Source organism: Dromiciops gliroides, chromosome 5 (genome assembly GCF_019393635.1).
Source record: "Dromiciops gliroides isolate mDroGli1 chromosome 5, mDroGli1.pri, whole genome shotgun sequence".
Lineage (NCBI taxonomy): Eukaryota > Metazoa > Chordata > Mammalia > Microbiotheria > Microbiotheriidae > Dromiciops > Dromiciops gliroides.
In genome coordinates, this window is record NC_057865.1 from 210,243,502 (window position 1) to 210,265,444 (window position 21,943).

General features: G+C 35.0%; 1 protein-coding gene and 1 pseudogene across 2 annotated transcripts in view; both read left to right on the plus strand.

The window, feature by feature from the left end:
- DENND5B (DENN domain containing 5B) overlaps positions 1-21,943 on the plus strand; it is a 191,351-nt gene that overhangs the window by 117,383 nt on the left and 52,025 nt on the right. For both annotated transcript variants that reach the window (XM_043965769.1, XM_043965770.1), the window contains 5 exons: positions 1,734-1,827; positions 6,326-6,457; positions 7,700-7,852; positions 9,246-9,324; positions 19,194-19,275. In XM_043965769.1, the coding sequence (XP_043821704.1) occupies positions 1,734-1,827; positions 6,326-6,457; positions 7,700-7,852; positions 9,246-9,324; positions 19,194-19,275 (540 nt within the window). The remainder of the gene's footprint in view (positions 1-1,733; positions 1,828-6,325; positions 6,458-7,699; positions 7,853-9,245; positions 9,325-19,193; positions 19,276-21,943) is intronic.
- LOC122727959 lies at positions 14,062-14,498 on the plus strand (annotated as a pseudogene).

Sequence of the window (21,943 nt, forward strand, 5' to 3'; positions counted from 1 at the left end):
GCTTCTAGTAACTACTACTAAGAGAAATGCAAAGCATTTTTCTCATGGAATTGGAGGAGAGTGTTTGCTAGGCAGTAATTGTAATGGACATAAAAGAAAAAGTATAGTCTTCATTTAAATTAGCTATAAGTGGTTACTAAACAAATTTAGATGTTTGTATTAATGTTTCATGTTCTTTTAATAAAATATTACCTTTTGGAGGCAGATCAAAAAGGATATCCTCTATTTTCTAAGTAAATTCTAAGCTATTGTTGGAAGGTGAGATGTTGTAGTAGGTTTGTTGAGAGAAGAGAAGACTTAGAATGGCTGTTGTGTAAGGTGTGATGGAGAGTCAATCGTCGTAGTATCAAACCTAGTATAAGGATCTATGGACTTTCTCTCCCCTGACTTTTTCTCTATTTTGTTGACATTCATATCCAATTTGTAGAGAAATACCATTATTTGTGTCCCATGTTTAAAAAGAATACAGCAAAGATCATATCTATGATCGATATTACTATATAGCCTATCTTCAGACCATTAGGCATGACTGATTTAATCGTGGCTTGTAATTATTCAATCTGGTATTTTTATCTCATCAGTTGGTGAATACCATCAGCCAGTCCTTCTCTTAATATATGACAATATAACCCCTAGATTCCTTAGGAGTTTTGTGACACTTCCTGAAATTGCAGTCCAAGATGTTCTCAGACTATTCCTTTTGCTTACAGTTAAATCATTCGAGATTGTAGTGAAATGATCTTCCACAAATTATTGGGAACTTGAAAATTTGTTGATAATGATGTATGTCAATGCAATTCAATAAAGTACATCATAGTGGGGGAAAAATAAAAAATAAGATACTACTTTTTAAAAAATACACCATGGGGGGGGCAGCTAGATGGCGCAGTGGATAAAGCACTGGCCCTGGATTCAGGAGTACCTGAGTTCAAATCCGGCCTCAGACACTTAACACTTACTAGCTGTGTGACCCTGGGAAAGTCACTTAACCCCAATTGCCTCACAAAAAAAAAAAAAAACATTAAAAAAAAATACACCATGGGGGCAGCTAGGTGGTGTGTAGTGGATAAAATACCAGCCCTGGAGTCAGGAGTACCTGAGTTCAAATCCGACCTCAGACACTTAATACTTACTAGCTGTGTGACTCTGGGCAAATCACTTAACCCCAGTTGCCTCACTTAAAAAAAAAAAAAACAACAACACAAACACCATGAAGGTGCAAGAGGGGGAATAAAGAAAAATGCTCCTCATGTGGTAGAGCCAAGTCAACAAGCATTAGGAGTAACTAATAGATTGAAATACTATTATATATCTTGTCCAACAAGGTTTCTGTATTTTTACAAAGGAGGATTCATTGTGGACCTGAGGGGATTAGTGGGAAATGAATCTGACATAAAGGCAAAAAACATCAAACAGAATATATATGTTTCTTTGTGTGTGATCTTATACCATATACCACAACAAATTCCAAATGGATTCATGACCTAAATGTAAAGGGTAATTATCATTAAAAATTACATATATGTTTATATTATTTTAGACATATAACGATGTAACATCATTTTAATGTGGAACTGGCTTTGTAGGCACTTAATAAATGCTTATTGAATGAGTGAATGCATCCAGCAGCCATGAAATATTGTATTTTCAAGATTAGATAATTTCTTTTCCTTATTAAAAATGGAAACCCTACTTTGTTTTAACCTGAAAATTTTTGGATGTGATTATTTCAGTCGCTGGGTTAGCCGGAGTGCCACAGCACAGCGTAGGAAAGATCGCCTAAGACAACATTCAGAACATGTTGGATTAGACAATGACTTAAAAGAGGTATGTAATGTACTTCCAAATTTTGCCTCAGACTCAGAGTTAAAGAATTCAGTCATTCAACTTCTCTTGTCCTTCAGTATATAAATATAATGTGTTTTTTCTAAACATTCCTGATATCAGTTTATCCAAATAGTTATTACATAATCATTCATATTTAACCCAAATATACATTCTTTTTTTAAAAAAGCAACTTAAATTTTTAAAAAAATTATACTCATGATTGACATGGAAAAAGTAACTTCTCTTTTTCCTCTTTATTTAAAAGTTTTCTTTTTCATTTTAAGTGAAAAAAATCTCAAGTAGAGACAGGTTCTTGCCAAATTTGTCTCACAATATTTCATACAGAAAGAAAAAACTTAGGCATTATTGGTATTCTCAGCATTTAGAACATGGTAGGTGCTAGGTGGCACAGTGGGTAGAGTAACAGACCTGAAGTCAGGAAGACTCATCTTCATGAGTTCAAGTTTGACCTCAGACACTTACTAACTGTGTGACCTTAGTCAAGTCATTTAACCCTGTTTACCTCAGTTCCTCATCTATAAAATGAGCTGGAGAAGGAAATGGTAGCTGAAAGCAACTAAACAAGAAGAACAAGGTGCTCAATAAATTCATGTTGATTGATTCATTTATGAGAATGGCTCAGAAAATGCCCGTGCATCCTATAAGCATCATTTTTCGTGTTTTCTCTTGCTTTTGTTTTCTCCCTAGTATCATGTTTCAAGAAAAATTTTAACTATAGTTGTGACTCTTATGCTTTATTTGTGCTACTTGAAAATAAAATTATCATATACCATAAATCACTAATATCTACATAATTACATTTCAAGTATGATTTACAGTAAAAAAAATAACAAAAGTATCTTCAATAGACTTATTAACCATTTCTAAATCCAAGTGTGTGGAAATAAAGCAAAATATTATCATTTCTAAGTACTTTACTTTTGTTCATGTGAACATGCAGATATTATTTGAAACACTGCTTGTCAATTCCAGCATACCCTCTTCATTGTTCTTTGTCCATGATCTGGTATGGATTCCCCCTTCCCCGTGTCTTTATGCTGTGAATAGATCATATGCATGCTTCTTTTGCTTGTCTCTTGTCTCTTTTTCTTTTTTGCTTTTCTGGCATTGGCATATCTACATCGTTTTAGCCTTCCCAGGAACTTTTGATCTGTCAGAATTCCAAGACATTTTGGGAGTGGGATCAGGGGCCACCTCTTCCTGCACAGCTTCCTAAAAAATCCTTCTCTGAATGCTGCCTGGTATGTCCTTTAGCTGAAAGCTGTTTTTCCAGATGTTTGACTCTTGCATGTACCTGAATGCCATAGCCCTAGTATCTTTAGACCCTTTATCCATTTGCTTCACTTGAACTAGGAATGTGCTGTCTTTCCATTTGCTGTCAACATTCTTTTGCTGTTTGTTTTTTTTAGCACTCTTTCATTCCTCCCTTTTTAAAAAATTAGTTAATTTATTTTTTTTAGTTTTCAACATTTGTTTAGATTTCCAATTTCAAATTTTTCTCCCTCCCTCCCCTCCCCCCCCAGACAGCAGGTAACCTGATATAGGTTTATATATATATATATATATATATATATATATATATATATATATATATATATATATATATATATATATATATATATATATATATATATATATATATATATATATATATATATATAATAACATTAAACATATTTCTGCATTAGTCATGTTATAAAAGAAGAATCAGAGCAAAAAGGAAAAACATCAAAACAGAAAAACAACAGCACCAAAAACAAAAGAAATAGTATGGTCCACTCAGCATCAATATTCCACAGTTCCCCATCTTTTCCCTGGATTTGGAGAGCCTTTTCCATCATGAGTCCTTTAGAACTTTCTTGTACCGTTGGATTGGTGAGAAGAATCTAGTCTATCACAGTTGATCAACACATAATGTTGATGATACTTTGTATTAATGTTCTGGTTCTGCTCATCTCACTCATCATCAGTTCATGCAAGTCCTTACAGGTTTTTCTGACCTCCCACTGCTCATTGTTTCTTACAACACAATAGAATTCCATTACATTCATATACCATAACTTGTTCAGCCATTCCCCAATTGATGGGCATCCCCTCAATTTCCAATTCCTTGCCACCACAAAAAGAGCAGCTATAAATATTTTTGTACATGTGAGTCCTTTTCCCTTTTTTATTATCTCTTTGAGGAAAAGACCCAAAAGTGGTATTGCTGGGTATGCACAGCTTTATAGCCCTTTGGGCATAATTCCAAATTGCTCTTCAGAATGGTTGGATCCATTCACAGCTCCACCAACAATGCATTAGTGTTCCAATTTTTCCACAGCTTCTCCAACATTTATCATTTTCCTTTTTTTGTCATATTAGCTAATCTGATAGGTGTCAGGTGGTACCTAGAGCATTTTTTCATATAGCAATAGATAGCTTTGATTTCTTCATCAGAAAACTGCCTTTGACCATTTCTCAGTTGGAGAATGACTTGGATTCTTATAAATTTGATATAGTTCTCGATATAGTTTAGAAATGAGGCCTTTATCAGAAGTATTGGCCATAAAAATTGTTTCCCAGCTTTCTGCATCCCTTCTAATTTTGGATGCATTGCTTCTGTTTGTACAAAACCTTTTTAATTTAATGTAATCAAAATAATCCATTTTGAATTTCATAATATTCTCTATCTGTTGTTTGGTCATAAACTGTTCTCCTTTCCAAAGATCTGAAAAATAGACTATTCCTTCTTCTCCTAATTTACCTATGGTATCACCTTTTATGTATAAATCATGTACCCATTTTGACCTTATTTTAGTATAAGGTGTAAGATGTTGGTCTATGCCTAATTTCTGCCATACTCATTCCTCTCTTTTTTTTTACCAAGTATAAAGACATATGACCTTTTGTATCAGTAATTTTTTCTTGGAGACATACTTGTTTTTATTATACTATCTCTTATCTCCAAAGCTTTAAAATTTTTAGTCATCTTCTCTGCTTTTGTATTTTCTCTTCCCTAAAAAAATAAACCCCAGTAACAATTTTTTCATTCTTAAGACCAGTTTTATTCCTTTTGTAAAAATCACAAAAATTTATTCAGTTGAGTATGTTTTCTTTATATGAAAACTTTTTCATTTTAATTTTAATTCTGGCTTAATAGAGAAATGATAAGAAAGATGAAAATTTTCTAAGAAATACTAATCAAGTTATTTTCTGAATTCAAAATTTTCAGCCTTGGGGAAGAGTATGGCATTTAATTAAAAGTTGGGGAAAACTCTTTTCTTAAAAGGGAACAAGTCCTTTTAGAGAAATAATCCCACTATTGGATTTGGTAGTTTCTAGATTTGGACTTTAGCAAATTTTTTTAAAATAGCAAATTTCCTACCCTCAAAGAATTAAGTATGCTGCATGGTAAGTGTTTCAAAGATGGAAAAGAAATTTACTTTTTCCTCCATAAATACAATAAGAAACCATACGTTTGTCTTCACTTTATTAATTTTGAGTCCCTTGATCCTCTCTTTCAGGATTATCCAAGATTGGAGTAATACAAATCTCATACAGTGCTACTAACTATCCAATTTGACAAAAGAATCTGATGACAGATAGATAGATAGATAGATAGATAGATAGATAGATAGATAGATAGATAGATAGATAGATAGATAGATAGATAATCACCAAATCACATGAATGTAAGCTTGAGTTTTCAGAAATATGAATGCTCTGGTTCTCATAGCAGCACTTTGTTATTTCCATTTCTTTATTCATTTAAAAACTGTAAACTTAAAGTTTTATCTATCTATATAACTTACATATTTAATTTCACAATATTCCCTTACTCATTTGTCCTCTAGTATGGAATTTTAAAAGATTAATAAGAGTTGATATTTGTAAGTTTAATTTTACTTTGTCTTTAATGTAATTTAAACATGAAAAAGATACAATACAATTTTTAAATTGTTTGAGAAAGAGCAGGTAGAATTAGCCAATCTCATCTCCAGGCAACAGCATATGAACAATTTTTATTCTGATTTGTATTTTCTCCTAAGGAAAACAGTACCTTAAATATACATAGAATTCAAGGAACTTATTACACATTCCCATAGAATCTCAAATCCTTCCCTTAAATTAAAGGAGAACCATTTATGTCCACCTATGTATCTGTGACACTAGCCATGTGACTCATAGGAACTGAGGCTCCTCTCTGAACCTCAGTTCCCTCACCTGTGATAATAGAGGTAAGATGACTTAATGCTATTCACTTCACAGGATTATTGTGAGATCACTTTGCAATCTACAAAGCACTATAAAAATATGAATTGTTATTATTTAATAATAATGTTAGTGTCACTTTTTGTACTCTAAACCTTAGCTAATTTACTGTTGCATGTACACATACAATCACCTTTTACCTTTGTTCCCACATTTGTTTGCCTGTAAGTAAGAAGATAAATAGACTGATGTTCATGCATTCATAATGCTGTTTGATTTTTAGAAATACATGCAGGAAGCAAGGAGTTTAGGAAAAAATCTGAGACAACCCAAATTGTCAGATCTCTCTCCAGCAGTCATAGCTCAGACCAACTGGAAATTTGTAGAAGGCTTACTAAAAGAATGTAGAATGAAGGTATGTATTATTGTTTCTCTTTACTGTTAATATAAAACTAAAATTGTAATCCTTTTATGAACCATTTAGTTTCATATAAAAATTTTTATGTGGTCAGTTACTTTCTAGTGCTTACCAATGTTTTGAAATGTCCATGGACTCCCCTATGGCCTGTGGCATGTATGATCAAGTTGAAATTACTCAACTTGGCATTCAAGAATTTCCAGAATTTGGCCCGTCATCTCCTACTAAAACTTTTCTCCATAAAGGTTTTCTCTCATTGCTCCCCAGAGGGAATCTTTTACACCAAACAGGCTTATTACAATTAATAGTGGGTTGCCTTTGTAAAAATATATTATTTTGTGGTTACACATGTCTATCTGTACCTCTTAACACACATATATTTACATGCCACACATTTCAGCTATCAATTTTCCACGTCCACTTTAGGGCATAAATAACTCCAAAGAAATCAAATCTATATGTAATCCTCCAACTTGATTTCATGTGATAATTTTAATGTCCTCTTTCACCATGTATTTTCCAAGAGCTACTAAAACATATTTAAATTATCTTCTTTCTACTTTCTGTTCATTTTTTTAGCAGTTCTTAGAAACAGAGATATGATGATTTAATTTAGTTCGGTTTTTTTGTGAGGCAATTGGGGTTAAGTGACTTGCCCAGGGTCACACAGCTTGTCAGTGTCAAGTGTCTGCGGCCAGATTTGAACTCAGGTCCTCCTGACTCCAGGGCTGGTGTTCTATCCTCTGCACCACCTAGCTGCCCATCAAAGATATGAAGAAATGGGGAATGAAAAGAGGGAAGAAAATCAAAGGGCCTGGCTAATTTGAAAGCCAATCCCAAATATCATATCACTGGGGACTTGACATGATTATAATAATTATTTGTATGTATTCCAAAATTCTGATGTTTGAGAGGGGTTTTTTTGCTCTTTGATTCCATTTCCCAGTGTTATGAAAAGACCAATGCCATTCATATCATTAGAGTTGTACATGGAATCTTTTGGCAAAAAGCTGCCTAATAGAAGTTATCTAATTTCTAGTCACATCATCTTCCTTGCTTCAAAGTAGCTAAGATGATAATTACTCTAATTGTCAGATACACAGAAATTAAACAATATGCCCAAAGTTGATCTATCTATGGAAGAATAAAGAAAAAACCCTCATCTTTCTCTATCTCTTATTTGATTAATTTTGTTTTGTGGCTGAAACTAGCAATATTGAGCATAACTGATGTTTGCAGACAAAACGCATGTTGGTGGAAAAGATGGGACATGAAGCAGTGGAACTTGGCCATGGTGAAGCAAACATAACAGGTTTGGAGGAGAATACTTTAATTGCCAGCCTATGTGACCTGCTGGAAAGAATATGGAGCCATGGCCTTCAGGTCAAGCAGGTAGGCAATATTAAGAAGAGCCATTTAAAACTGTAAGATACAAGAAAACCTATTGGAAAATGTGTCACAGCAATAGGGAATTAAAATCATTACTGATGAGCTGGGATTTTTCAGTTTTAAAAAGGTTACTGGATGTGTGTTGTTATTATTTACTATTTGTATTTCATTCATTGAATAACAAATGCACTTGTTAACCAAAGGCAGTTTCAGAAATCTTGCTTCCTGAACTAAAAAAGTTTAAATTATTTTGAAAATACCTAGAGAGAGACTATGCCTGTTATGTCAGACTGTTAATCCATACAGTGTCTGTCTCCTTGGTGATTGGTAAATTTTAAATGACTATCTGACACTGCTTAAGGAAAACTTTACTAGCATCTTTTTTCTACACTAAGAACAGGCAAAACCATTTGAAAAGATCAACTAATTTCTCAATTCTTATCCTTTTAGTTTTCCTCTTCTGATTTCTATCACCTCTCTTGATTAGGCTTCTTTCCCCCTTCAAATACACACACACATATTTAAGTAGTTATATTTCGTATTGATAAAGTCTATCATCTAAATAATAAGGTCTTAAATGTCATTCATTCAACAAACACCATGTACTGTGCTAAGCATTGGGAAGATAAAAAGGTAAATAAGAAACATTATCATCAGTGTAGGTACTTTTTATGGATGATATCACAACCTCTCTACAATTAAATAGATAGCCTTTGAGAATTATTGTGACAAACATTCACCACACTAGTACATATATCCAATCTGTTTCTCTTGATAGAGCCTGTTAAAGCTTGCTTACAGTCATTTTGTTGTTTTTGTGAATCTAGGTCACTTCTCTGGCATAGTAAGGTATCAGGATAGGATGTTAATAGAGAAAGAAATATAATTACAAATTAAAATATGACAAGTGCATAAGGATACTAATTAATGTTATGAGATAAGATAAGGGAGGAATAATTTCCAATGTGAGAAATTTGAGATGGCTTCTTGAAGGAAGAATTTGAGCTGGACCTTGAAGGATATGCCAACAGGAAGATATATGAAAGAAAGGCATGGAAAGCAAGTAATGATAATTGTCTGTATTACAATGAAAATTTTTGACTGACCTAAGATCAGAAGTGACCACCTCCTGATTTTCTGATCTATTTCTTGGCATCCAAGTTTTTTCTTTTTTTTTTTTAATCAGGTTCCATTTTTTTTGGAGAAAGTCTCTCGTATTAAATGGAATATAAACCAGTAAATTTTCCTCTGTCTCTGATTCTTCCACAAGAAAACAATAAAACAGTGTACCACATACTGCTCCTTACCTCTCTTAGAATCTCTAGTCACCATCATTCAAAATGCTATTGAAATATGAGTTATTTTGATGAATCATTTCATAAACTCTTACTTTTAGGGGAAGTCTGCTTTGTGGTCACATTTAATTCAATATCAAGACAGAGAAGAGAATCAAGAACACCTTGCAGAATCCCCAGGTGAGTGCTGATTTATCTTATATATAATTCTCAATAGAACATTCTCTATGGAACTTGTCTCTTGAAAGGGAAATTGTCTTTCCCCTTTGCTTTACACCAAGCAATATACAATATTGTAAATTAAAGATTCCAAACATTTCTCAGATGATAGGAGGTATTTGGGTGACCCAGAGACTCTGTTCTTTGTGAACTGAAAATTATTAAGTCCTAGCTTATGGCTTATTATTATCAACATAAAATTTATGTCTCTGTTGATATCCAATGAATGAATGGAAAATCATTTAAGCACTTATTACTGTGTGCCAAGCATTGTACTGTCTTTTTTTTTTTTCTTAGTGAGGCAATTGGGGTTAAGTGACTTGCCCAGGGTCACACAGCTAGTAAGTCTTAAGTGTCTGAGGCTGGATTTGAACTCAGATAATCCTGACTCCAGGGCCGGTGCTCTATCCATTACGCCACCTAGCTGCCTCAATTGTACTAAGTCTTAGGAATATATGTACAAAAGCCTGCCTTCAAAGTACTTCTTTTTTTTTTTTTTTTTTGGTAAGGCAATTGGGGTTAAGTGACTTGCCCAGGGTCACACAGCTAGTAAGTGTTAAGTGTCTGAGGCCGGATTTGAACTCAGGTACTCCTGAATCCAGGGCCAGTGCTTTATCCACTACTTATTTTCTAAAGGGGAAACAACATATATTTGTGAGTAGTGGCCAGGGAGAGGCACTTTGACCTGGGAAATTATAAGGATGGACTAAAGGGGGGAAGATTGAAACACACCATCCAAGAACAATGGCAGAGTTAATTTGACCATGGTTCATGGTTTCAGAATTTAGAGGTGGGAAGAAAGGGATACATAAAGTGAAGTAATTATCAAGAAGGCTTTGTCAGAAAGGAAGGAGTGAAGTCAAGCATGGATAGCGCTTAGGGAAATGTTCTGCCTAATATTTAGGAATTCTCCAAAGTCTAGGTAGGTTTTTCACAGTTTTTCCTTGAGTAAAATAACCATTCTTCCTAGAAGAGGTAGAAGCCAAGTACAGAGAGTTGATAGTTAGGATGACTTTTTTCTAACCCTGAATCATTGTCACTTAATTATTTTTCTGTGTCTTTAAAATATATCAAAGTCTGTGCTTGAAGGATTTCTACTTAGCTTTTTGAATCTACGTTGATCAGTGCTCTTTATGTTAGTAAGTTTATAGGTTGGAAGGAGTAGTCTTTATGTTGGACAAAATCCTCTGCCAAGTCTTGTTCCTATGCACCATTGTGTTTTAGACACATAGCATAGGTGACACTGGGTTCTTAAAAACTATGGCAGTAAAATGTAAACTCTGGCAAGTTTTCCCATGTTATGAAAGTTACAAATATGGTCCTAGTAATAGAATGAGTCTGTTTTCCAAGTAACAAAGGAGCTAACTACAATAGTCATGTTACCTCTGGCCTGGCCACATGGTGATGATTTTATTTTCCCCTGGCAACCTATTAAAGAAAAATAGAAAGTACTCCTTGGTCCTTTGTGGCTCCATTTTACTGTAGCCGTAATAGTGGCAGTGTGATTGGAAAGGGAGAAGAGTGTTTTTAAAATCATTTTTAAGTCATCAATAAACTTTAGTCTTGCTATTTGTACTCTAAATGTGAGATCTTTATCCAATGACATAACAGGCAGTCATACTGCTAGAAGAGTTGAATCATATCACTCTTGACATTCTTGCTATAAATGAAAACTGAAGAGAAAAGGAGTTTGCAGCTTAAAGAAAGAATGACATACAAAATCCTCGAATAGACATAGGAGGGAACTGGTGAAGTGGGTTTTATAATATGTCCAAAGACAACAAGAAATGTATCTTATAAGATATTTGGTCATCATGTATTGTACTACTAATGATAAGTATTTACAAAAAGACCACCAAGGAAATAATTGTTTATGCACTGGCAGCAATTGCTAAAATGATAGAGAAATTCTATAAATTCTACAAATGAACAGATTAATCCAGCATACATTGCCACTTGGTGACTTCACTGCAAAGGTAGAGAAAGGTGAGAATATGAAGAATATGTGGGGGAAAGTGTGGTTTTTGAAGAGAGAATGAGAATGGTCAAAGATTTCTAGATTACACAGAAGCTTCATGTCTCTCTATCACAAGCACTTTGAGGAAAGAATTGATAGTTGCTGGAAAAATCACAAATATTATGGAGCAGGAAATAGATTACATTTTAGTAGTCTAAAAAAGTATTTGCTATTGATATGGGAGTTATCCCTGAGTCACCTGTCTGTAGAGTCAAACTATCAACTCATAAGAACTAAAATCAGAATTAGTAAATAAATAAATAAACTAAAATACATTCATAAGAGAATGATTTAATGTGCAATTGAAACAATTTATCCCTGTAATTTAATAAAGCAATTGAAAATTTTTGTGGAGAAGGAATGACCTGCCTTAAGAGGTTCTCTTTCCTTGGAATTCTTCAAGTAGAGACTAGAGACCACCTATTGTATATGTTCTGGTATGGGTCAGACAAGACAGCCACTGAAGTCCCTTCCAACTCAGAAATTCTGTGATAATGGGAAATCTGTCCTGGAGGCAACACAGTTGTGGGCATTGAAAGACTGATATATAACAAAGTATCTGAACCAAAAAAATTGGACTATATTAATACCCCCTCCCAAAAAACAGAGAGAATATCAGTAATTACTGTTCTATATGCTTAATCTTCCATCTATACAAAATCTTTCTGATAGTCATCCATATATAAATCAAAGGCATTTTCACTTAAGTAGGAAATAAATTGCTTTTCACAAATGATAGCCAACAATCGACAAGATATTTACCATTTCACGATTAACTGAAAGAGAGAATATCTCATCTTTCTTATTGTTTATTGATTATGAAAAAGCATGATTCAGTAGAACAAAGTACCACTTCACATTCTCTTTGACAAGAAAATGTTTCCCAGATATATCAATTTCATTCAAGATTCTTTGGAAGATATAACAAGAGAAATATCTCTGTTCAACCTCTGTTCAGCATCAGATAAAGCATAAAACAAGGAGACATATGTTTGCAAAGGTATTTGACACTGTGATAGAAGAGATCCAGCAAAACATCTATATCAAAGAGGATTTCCCTATGAATGGTAAATTCTTCCAGATACTCATTTTTGTGAATAACATTATATTATTACATCAAGCAACAGAATGCCTTAGAGCATTCTTTTTTTTTGTTTTTGTTTTTGTTTTGTTTTTAGTGAGGCAATGGGGGTTAAGTGACTTGCCCAGGGTCACACAGCTAGTAAGTGTTAAGTGTCTGAGGCCGGATTTGAACTCAGGTACTCCTGAATCCAGAGTCAGTGCTCTATCCACTGCGCCACCTAGCTGCCCCCCGCCTTAGAGCATTCTAAAAGAGATTAAATGAATTTGGTCTTTCCCTTCACATAGGAAAGACCAAATAGATATAAAAATGCCTATTGTCCAGATTTTAACATGAATCTGGATGGACAGCTTTTAGAACCTGTCTTTCAGTATGTTTATCCAGGTCAAATAGTAGTGGCTAATGAGATGGGTCCAGAGTTGAGAGAGCTGACTGAATTGTCTTCAGCAAATTTCAAAGCTCTTTACCAACCCCAAGATTCCTATTAAAACAAGGCCCATCTTTTTCTTGCTAAGATTCTACCAATGTTGTTAAATGGCAAGGAAACATGGAATATAGTTGTCTGAAAAATTAGACATGAGTGTCCCATAAAGAGCAATGAGAGGCACATGATGGGTATGAGCAATGTATAAACAATGAGAAACTCAGGGCAGCTAGGTGGCAAAGTGGATAAAGCACCGAACCTGGATTCAGAAGGACCTGAGTTCAAATCCGGCCTCAGACACTTGACACTTACTAGCTGTGTGACCCTGGGCAAGTCACTTAACCCCAATTGCCTCACTAAAAAAAAAAAAAAATCTCAAAGAAAATAATGAAAAAAAGTGGGAAAGAAGAGTGCCTAGGAGGTATCAAAATAAACCATAAAGCAACAGTCATCAAGAGTATTTGAGGGGCAGCTAGGTGGCGCAGTGTATAAAGCACTGGCCCTGGAGTCAGGAGGACCTGAGTTCAAATCCAGCCTACACTTAACAGGTACTAGCTGTGTGACCCTAGGCAAGTCACTTAACCCCAATTGCCTCACCAAAAAAAAGAGTATTTGATACTACTTTTAAAAAAGTTGATCAGTGGAACTGATTATTAGGTGAATAAGACCCAGAGGCAATCGAATGTAGTGGCATAGTGTTTGATAAATAAATGCGAGGACATCTCTGTGACCAAAGCTATTGCCAAAACTAAAAAGCCTTCTGGCTAAAATTAGGTTTAAACCATTATCTTAGTACAAATCACAAGAAGATACAAATGTATACATGAACTAGCAATAAAAAGTCAGACCATTAAAATTAGAGAATTAAGGAAGGAAATACTTTTCACAGCTATGGCTAGGAGAATAATTCTTAACTAAACAAGGCATAGAGATGGTCATAGCAGATAAAATGAATCATTTTTACATAAAATTTAAAAGCGTTTTCATAAGTAAAATCAATGCACTAAAATTGGAAGGAAACCAGTTAACTATGAGAAACCTTTGCAGCAAAAAGTCTCTGATGTAGGTCTGATATCGAAGATAATGTAGGCAATTGATTCAATATATGAAAACAAAAGCCATTTCCAAATAAATAAATGGTCAGATAAATGAACAGGTGGTTTTTCAATAAAGAAATAAAGACTATCGCACAATCCTCTTCGTTCTTCCTTTCCAACCTGGTCCCGGGTAGGATGGCTCCCGCAAAGAAAGGTGGAGAGAAAAAGAAGGGACACTCTGCCATCAATGAGGTGGTGACCAGAGAATACACCATCAACATTCACAAGCGGATTCATGGAGTAAGCTTCAAAAAGCAAGCTCCTCAGGCTCTCAAGGAAATCTGCAAATTTGCCATGAAAGAAATGGGAACTCCAGATGTACACATTGACACCAGACTCAACAAAGCTGTTTGAGCCAAAGAAATAAGGAATATCCTGTACTGTATCCGAGTGCATTTGTCCAATGAAGATGAAGATTCACCAAACAAGCTGTATACCTTGGTTACTTATGCACCTGGCACCACTTTCAAAAGCTTACAGTCAATGTGGATGAAAACTAAATTGAACTTTGTTTAAATAAAATTATAAAATGTCAGCTACTTAAAAAAAGGAAAAGAAATAAAAACTATCAACAACTACATAAAAGAATGCTCTAAAACACTCAAAGAAGAAATGCAAATTAAAATCATCCTGAAGATCTTCCTCATACCATCAAATTGACAAAAATGGCAATTGTTGGAAAGGCTATGGGAAGACAGGCACTAATGAAGTATTGGTGGAGCTATGGCTTCAACCAGCCATTCTGGAAACCTATTTAGAACTATATCCCAAAAGAATATACACTTTAACTCAGCAATATAACTAATAATCAAAGGATACAGAGCTTTAAGGTTTGTAAAGCATTTCATATGTTATCCCATTTGATAATCACAACAACCCTGTAAGATCAGTGCTATTATTAGCCCCATTTTGCAGATAAACTGAGGCTGAAAGAAATTAAGTAACTTGCTGAAGGTTGCACAGCTAGTCATTAACTGAGACAGAATTCGAAGTCAGATCTCCCTGATTCCAAATCCAGCCCAGTAATCACTATACCACCTAGCTGCTGCAAACTACTAGGCATATTATTTCCTCAAAGAGGTTAAAGACAGAGGAAAAGAACTCGTGTCCAAAAACGTTTACAGTAATTCTTTAGCAAAAACCTAGAAACAAAGTGGATGCTGATCGATTAGGGAATGATTGAACAAATTGTGGTATATGAAGAGAATAGAATATTATTACAATGTAATAAATACTGAATATGAAGGATTCAGAAAAACTTCAAAAGTTTTCCATGAGCTGATATAGAGTAAAATGATCAGAACCAGAACAATTTACACAATAAACACAGTAATAAAAAGAAAACAACTTTGAAAGACTTAAAACTCCATTCAGCATAGTAACAAATAGTGTGTCCAACAGTCTGATAATGAATGATGCTTCTTGCTCTTTGGCAGAGATATGGTGATAAGAAGTGCAGAATGGGCCATTCATTTTCAAACATGGCCTATGAGTTGATGAGTTTTGCTTGATTATTCTTTTTTTTTTTGGAGGGCAATGAGGGTTAACTGACTTGCCCAGGGTCACACAGCTAGGAAGTATCCAGTGTCTGAGGCCAGATTTGAACTCAGGTCCTCCTGAATCCAGGGCCAGTGCTCTATCCACTGTGCCACATAGCTGCCCCTGCTCTTCAGTTGTTAATAGTGATTGATTAAGCAATCACTTCTGTTGGCCATTGGACTGCTTAATCAGTAAATCTGATCTCAAAGTTCTGTTTTGATTTTATGGATAGAAAAACTGAAACACAGAAAACACAAATGATTTACTTTATGCAAGATTTAGGATTTATAGTCCTTGAAATTCTTTGCTGTTAATTAACCAATGTGTGATGTTAGACAAGGCTCTCTTCTTGTCTTGTAAAAATATTAAGTAATTCACTGTCCACATGAGGTACATTCAAAGTATCAACCTATTTTGAGTGTTTCCTTTCATTTGAAAAGTATTGTTCTTAAATTGCCCATTTCATATTCTATTAATAGTGTGTATGCTGATGTTAATCAAATAACATTAGCTAAATTTTCCAGTTTGGAGGGGTTTTTTCCTATTTTTTTTCAATTCACCTTTGTTTAATTGATATAATTACATTGTATTTTTTTTTTCCATGAGGCAATTGGGGTCACAGGTTTTTTCCTATTTTTTTAAAAATCTTACAGTGTGCTGAAACATGATTACATTATATGAGCACAGAGATTATATGCATTTTCAGTGGCTTACTATGTAGGCCTTGCTTTGGTCAAGGTTACACAGAACTCAGCTGTATATTCAGAATAACGGTTTTAAAGAATGACTGGCCCTTATGGCTAGGTTTTACGTATTTGCTAAGGTATTTGATAACTCAGTTTTAGACTAGCTATACACCCACACTAACCAGAAAGGAAAATTCTAGCTGACTGTATTGACAAAGTAGCATTCAGAAAAGCTTAAGCTTTCCTCTTATCTTTAAAAATAGTTTTTATAAAAGTAATTAGTGGTGTTTATTTATGAACCTGAACCATTCAAAAAAGAAACTTTAAAAAACACAAAAATCTTCAGCTGGGCTCTCATTGCTACTCAGCCTTTCTATTCTACTCTTATTGACTCTTTCTCCACAGTGACTCTTTAACAATCAATAAAAATTTACCAAGTACATACTCTGGCCTAGGCACTGTTAGGTACTAGAGGTAGAAAAACAAAAATGGAACAGTTTTTACCCTCAAGGTACTTATATTTTATCAGGGGAGAAATGTTCAAAAATTTTTCTCACATCTCAAGTCAACTACTTCCTATTCCACATACAATCAAGCACACACACACACTCAGCTTTCTACTTCACATAGGAAGTTTTTCTACTGCCCTCCTCCATTCCTCAGAACTTCAGCAGCATCCACTCTTCCTTTCCTTCTCTGAGGAAATGTCCTACTCTTTTCCTGATTCCAGTACTTGTACCTTTGTTCCTGCCCTGCCTTCTTTAAGACCTTACTGCAGAGGGCAGCTAGGTGGCACAGTGGATAAAGCACTGACCCTGGATTCAGGAGGACCTGAGTTCAAATCCGGTCTCAGACACTTGACACTTACTAGCTGTGTGACCCTGGGCAAGTCACTTAACCCTCATTGCCCTGCCTCCAAAATTAAAAAAAAAAAAAAAAAGAAGACCTTACTGCAGCAATCATCTCCTCACTCTCATGCATTTTCAGTCTCCCATTCAAATCTCATTCTGCTGTTTTATCACCTGTGTGACCTTGGGTATATCGCCTAACCCCTCTGAGTTTACATTTCCTAATCTATAAAATGAGGGATTGGCCTAAATCCCCTTCCAGCTTTAAAGATGTGATCTCTTTGGGGGCAGCTAGGTGGCACAGTGGATAAAGCACCGGCCCCAGAATCAGGAGGACATGAGTTCAAATGTGACCTCAGACACTTGACACTAACTGTGTGACCCTAGGCAAGTCACTTAACCCTCATTGCCCCACAAAAATACCCCCCAAAACCAAAACAAAACAGAAAAGATATGACCTCTTCAATAACTACTTGAAGACTTAGTCAAAATCAGTACTAATCAGGGGCAGCTAGGTGGCACAGTGGATAAGGCGCTGGCTCTGGATTCAGGAGGACCTGAGTTCAAATCCGGCCTCAGACACTTAACATTTACTAGCTGTGTGACCCTGGGCAAGTCACTTAACCCCAATTGCCTCACCAAAAAAAAATCAGTACTAATCAGAAAAACATGCATTAAATTAATAAATATCATAAAATATGAGAAATGTCATAGTTGGAGGGGCTAGTGGAAAAATAGACATACAGATTTGTTGCAGGTGAGACTATAAAACAATTTTGAGAATTTACATTTATTTCACATTCCCCCTAACATAGTCCACCTTCCATCCAAGTTGCACTACTAGCCCCCCTTTTTTCACAATGATTCTTTTGGTAATGTATATTTATTTATTTAGAGTAATAAACATTTTTTTTTATAGTTTTGAGTTCCAATTTTTATCCCTCCTTCCCTCCCTCACCTCCTCCCTCCCTGAGGAGGTAAGCAATCAGATATGGGTTATACATGTACAACTATGTAACATATTACCATATTAGTCATTTTGTACAAGAAAACTTGAATAAAAGAAAAAATGAAAGAAAGTAAAAAATAGCATGCTTCAGGCTGTTTCCTATTGATATCAATTCTTTCTTTGGAGGTGGATAGTATGTTTTTATCAATAGTCCTTTGGAATTGTCCTGGATCATTGTTACTAGTCCCCTCTTGAATTCAGCATGCATTTCCTACCTCCATGACTTCAAAGAGGCCATCCCATGCCTAGGCATGTATTCTCCATAACTTTTCCTCTCAGAATATTTATTCTCATTCAACACTAAACTCAGGGGCCACTTCTTCTGCGAAGTCATCCCTGAGTTGTTCATTGCCACTCCTTCCTCATATTACCTAGTATGCATATTATATTACCTGTATGTTTATTATATTCCTAGTAGTATGTAAACTCCTTGAGTTCACAGACTATTTTCTTTTTGTTTTATTCTTTTCCTGTTGTTTTATTATCCCGAGTGCCTAATACAGTATAATGCATCATTTAGATACTGGAATGGTTTGTTATTTCCTCCTTCCGTGGATTAAGGCAAACAGAGATTAAATGACTTGCCCAGGGTCACTTGGGTGTTCCTGACTCCAGGCCCAGCCCTCTCGCTGCTTTCTAATCTATCTTGTCATGCTTTATCTTGTGCACAGATCAGATCCCTGTTCAAAAAATCTTTAGTTGCTCCCACATGACAACTGAGGAGGAAAGCTCAGGCCCCTGTGCTTTGTATTCAGAGTGATACCAACCTAGTTTTCTTCCCTTATCCCATATTACTTTCATTCACTCTGTGTTCCCCCCTCCTTTACCTCAGACTACTTTCCTTTCCCCAAATTCAATCTGTGCTTTCTATGCATTTGTTCAATCTGTTCTCTGTTTTTGGAATATTTCTTTTCTACCCTCTCTCCTTTGTCTATTGAATTTTTAAAAGAGTGAATACTGTCCTTTAGAGCCAACTCTAATCCTATTGTATGTATATTAGAGTAGTCTAATCTCTTATGTAAACTATATATTCCTTAGGATTTAGAACATTGCTCAGCATACAGCAGATCTTAAGAATTGTCTATATTGATTTGAGTTTAAATTTTTTCTAATAATTTTTTCTAAACAGTTTCCCTGGGACCAGAAAGAAGAAAATCTGACTCAGGAGCCACATTACCAACACTTAGAGTCTCTCTTATTCAAGACATGAGGTATTTAACTATTTTAACCTGTGATGATGGCTTCATGATTTCATGAATTTCACATTTAAATTACTTAAATGACTGAAGAATATATGCATTTTGTTTACTGATAAAGAATATATTTATTCTTTAGGTATTAAACTTGTTGCACTTGTTTTTTCTTAGTACAAAATCCAATTTTAAAAATTGTCACTGTGCAGCTTGTATATGCATTTATTTTCTCAAGAGTCACTTCATAGTTTTTATGGTAAAAAGGATGATCTCCAAGTAACTAGTAGTTATTTACAAGTAAAAAAAGTTATCCAATTTGTTTTCAGATGAATTTGTTTTGAATAAAGTGCAAGTCTTAGAATTCTTGCTCTTAGAAACCCATTTGACCCTATGAAGTATGGAGTTCCCCCTCATTAGAGATCAGCAGAGGTTGGATCACTATGTGCTGAGTATGTTATAGTGAGGATACCTTTTGGGTATAGAGTTGGACTGGAAGGCATTAAGGTCTTTTCCAACTGTCAGATTCTATTATTCTATAGAGTTTGAGGTTTTTCCCCAGACATTTATTATATATACCTTGTTGGACTCTAAATATAAAGTATGAATATCTTAAAATATGACATGTAACCATTGTCTTTTATGTTGTACTTTATTAATATTAATTATAAATGTTTAATATGGTTTCCCAAATATCTGAAACTATTTGTGATAGTGTATGTCTTATTTAAGGATTTGTAATTTCATATTTTTTTGACCCTCCACCAATGCAGATTTTAACCATTCTCCATCTTCGTATGGGATTTTATGAGTTGCTCTAGTCAGAAAATTTCACTGCATTGCAGCCACCATTCTGGCAGTGGGGTTCTCTGAACTTAGGCTGGTCTTTGGAGTACCTGTCAGGTCTAGCAGGCCTGTACTTGAAATCTGTCCAGCTTGGTAGGGCCTGCCATTACATGCACTCTACTGTCATGTAGCCTTTAAGAATTTGAGTTACCTGCCATGCCACAGTGAGAAATTTGAAAAGACTTAATTGTATCCTTCAGTTTTTCTCTGATTTTAAGTGCATCATTTTATGATGGATGCAATGTAAATAATACTACAACATATTCATAGGCAGTAATCTAATAATAAATACTTAACTAATAGATTATTTGTGCTATTCATTGGCTCTTGTCAAATGAGAGGTTTTATAAACTGTCTTATAAATTGGTAATCATGAAAATTACAGCTAACATAGCATGTATTATATTATGTGTGTGATATGTACATATGTGTATGGTATGCACATATATGATGTGTACATATTCACACTGAAAATAAATCAAGCCAGTTTTTGCCCATGAGAGGTTTTTGTCTTTCCCAAGATTACTTTAGGACACCTGCTTTACAATTTGATAGGTGGTATCATCAAGCTTTGGGAAGATTCACTTTTAGAAGCATTTAGTTAAAACCCCATAGACAACAGCTTTACCGCATTGGGTTCTCAGTCAAGCACATATACTAGATATCTGAAATTGCAGCTCCTCTCACATGGAGCAGGATTGCTGTGGTGACAAACCTATCATCAGCAGGGTCAAACCAACCTAATGCCAGTCTAATTCCCACTCACAATCCCTATTAGTAAGTAAACAATCAAGAAGCGATGTTGAAGGATAAAAAAGCAATATCTCTAGGAATAGTGGATAAAGAACCAGCCTCAAAGACAGAAAGACCTAGGTTCAAGTTCTACTTCTTAACTTGTACCAGTGAAATCATGGGTCCAATAACAGAAAATAAAGGTACATAACTTGAACAGTATATGAACACAGAGGAGGTAGTGGGTGGAATGGGCATCCAATGAACTTCACTCTCATATGAACTAGATAAAGCAAAATTAAATGCAATTACACTGATAGAGATTCAGTGTAGAAATACATTAGGTTAAAAATAGAAGGGAACAGGGACAAGAAAGGAATGGAAGAGGAAGCATTAATAGGTAAGTGAAGCAAAGCAATATTGAATGTTAGAGGCAGGAGTGTGAACTGTAGCAAATGAATTGGATTAAAAGGAAAGAAAAAGCAAAAACCTGGGTTCAGGGGCAAGGCAAGGGAAAGAAAAGATCTGCAACCGAAGAAATAGGCTATATCTTTCATTCATAAAATCACAAATGTTAATTTGTGGCCAAAAAGCAAATTCCCTGTCTTCTACCATCTTCTTATTTGTTAAGAATGTTTGAGTGGGCAGCTAGATGGCGCAGTGGATAGAGCACCAGCCCTGGAGTCAGGAGGACCTGAGTTTGGATCTGGCCTCAGACACTTAACACTTACTAGCTGTGTGACCCTAGGCAAGTCACTTAACCCCAATTGCCTCACCAAAAAAAAAAAAAAAAAAGAATGTTTGAGTAATGAGAGGATGGAAGGAAATACACAGATAATAGTCATAATTGTGAATATAAATGGGATGTATTCCCTCTTTAAATTTAAGAGGATACCAGAATGGGTTAGAAAACAGAATCTAGCTAAATATTGTTTCAGGCAAGAAATATGCTTGAAAAACAAGATTCACATAGAGTTAAAATGAGAGACTAGAGCAAAATCCATTATACTTCAGTTGAACTTGGAAAAGCAGAGGTAGCAATCATGATTTCAGTGAAGCCTACAATAAATGCAGACAAAATAAAAAGATAAACAAGGAAACAGCATTATGG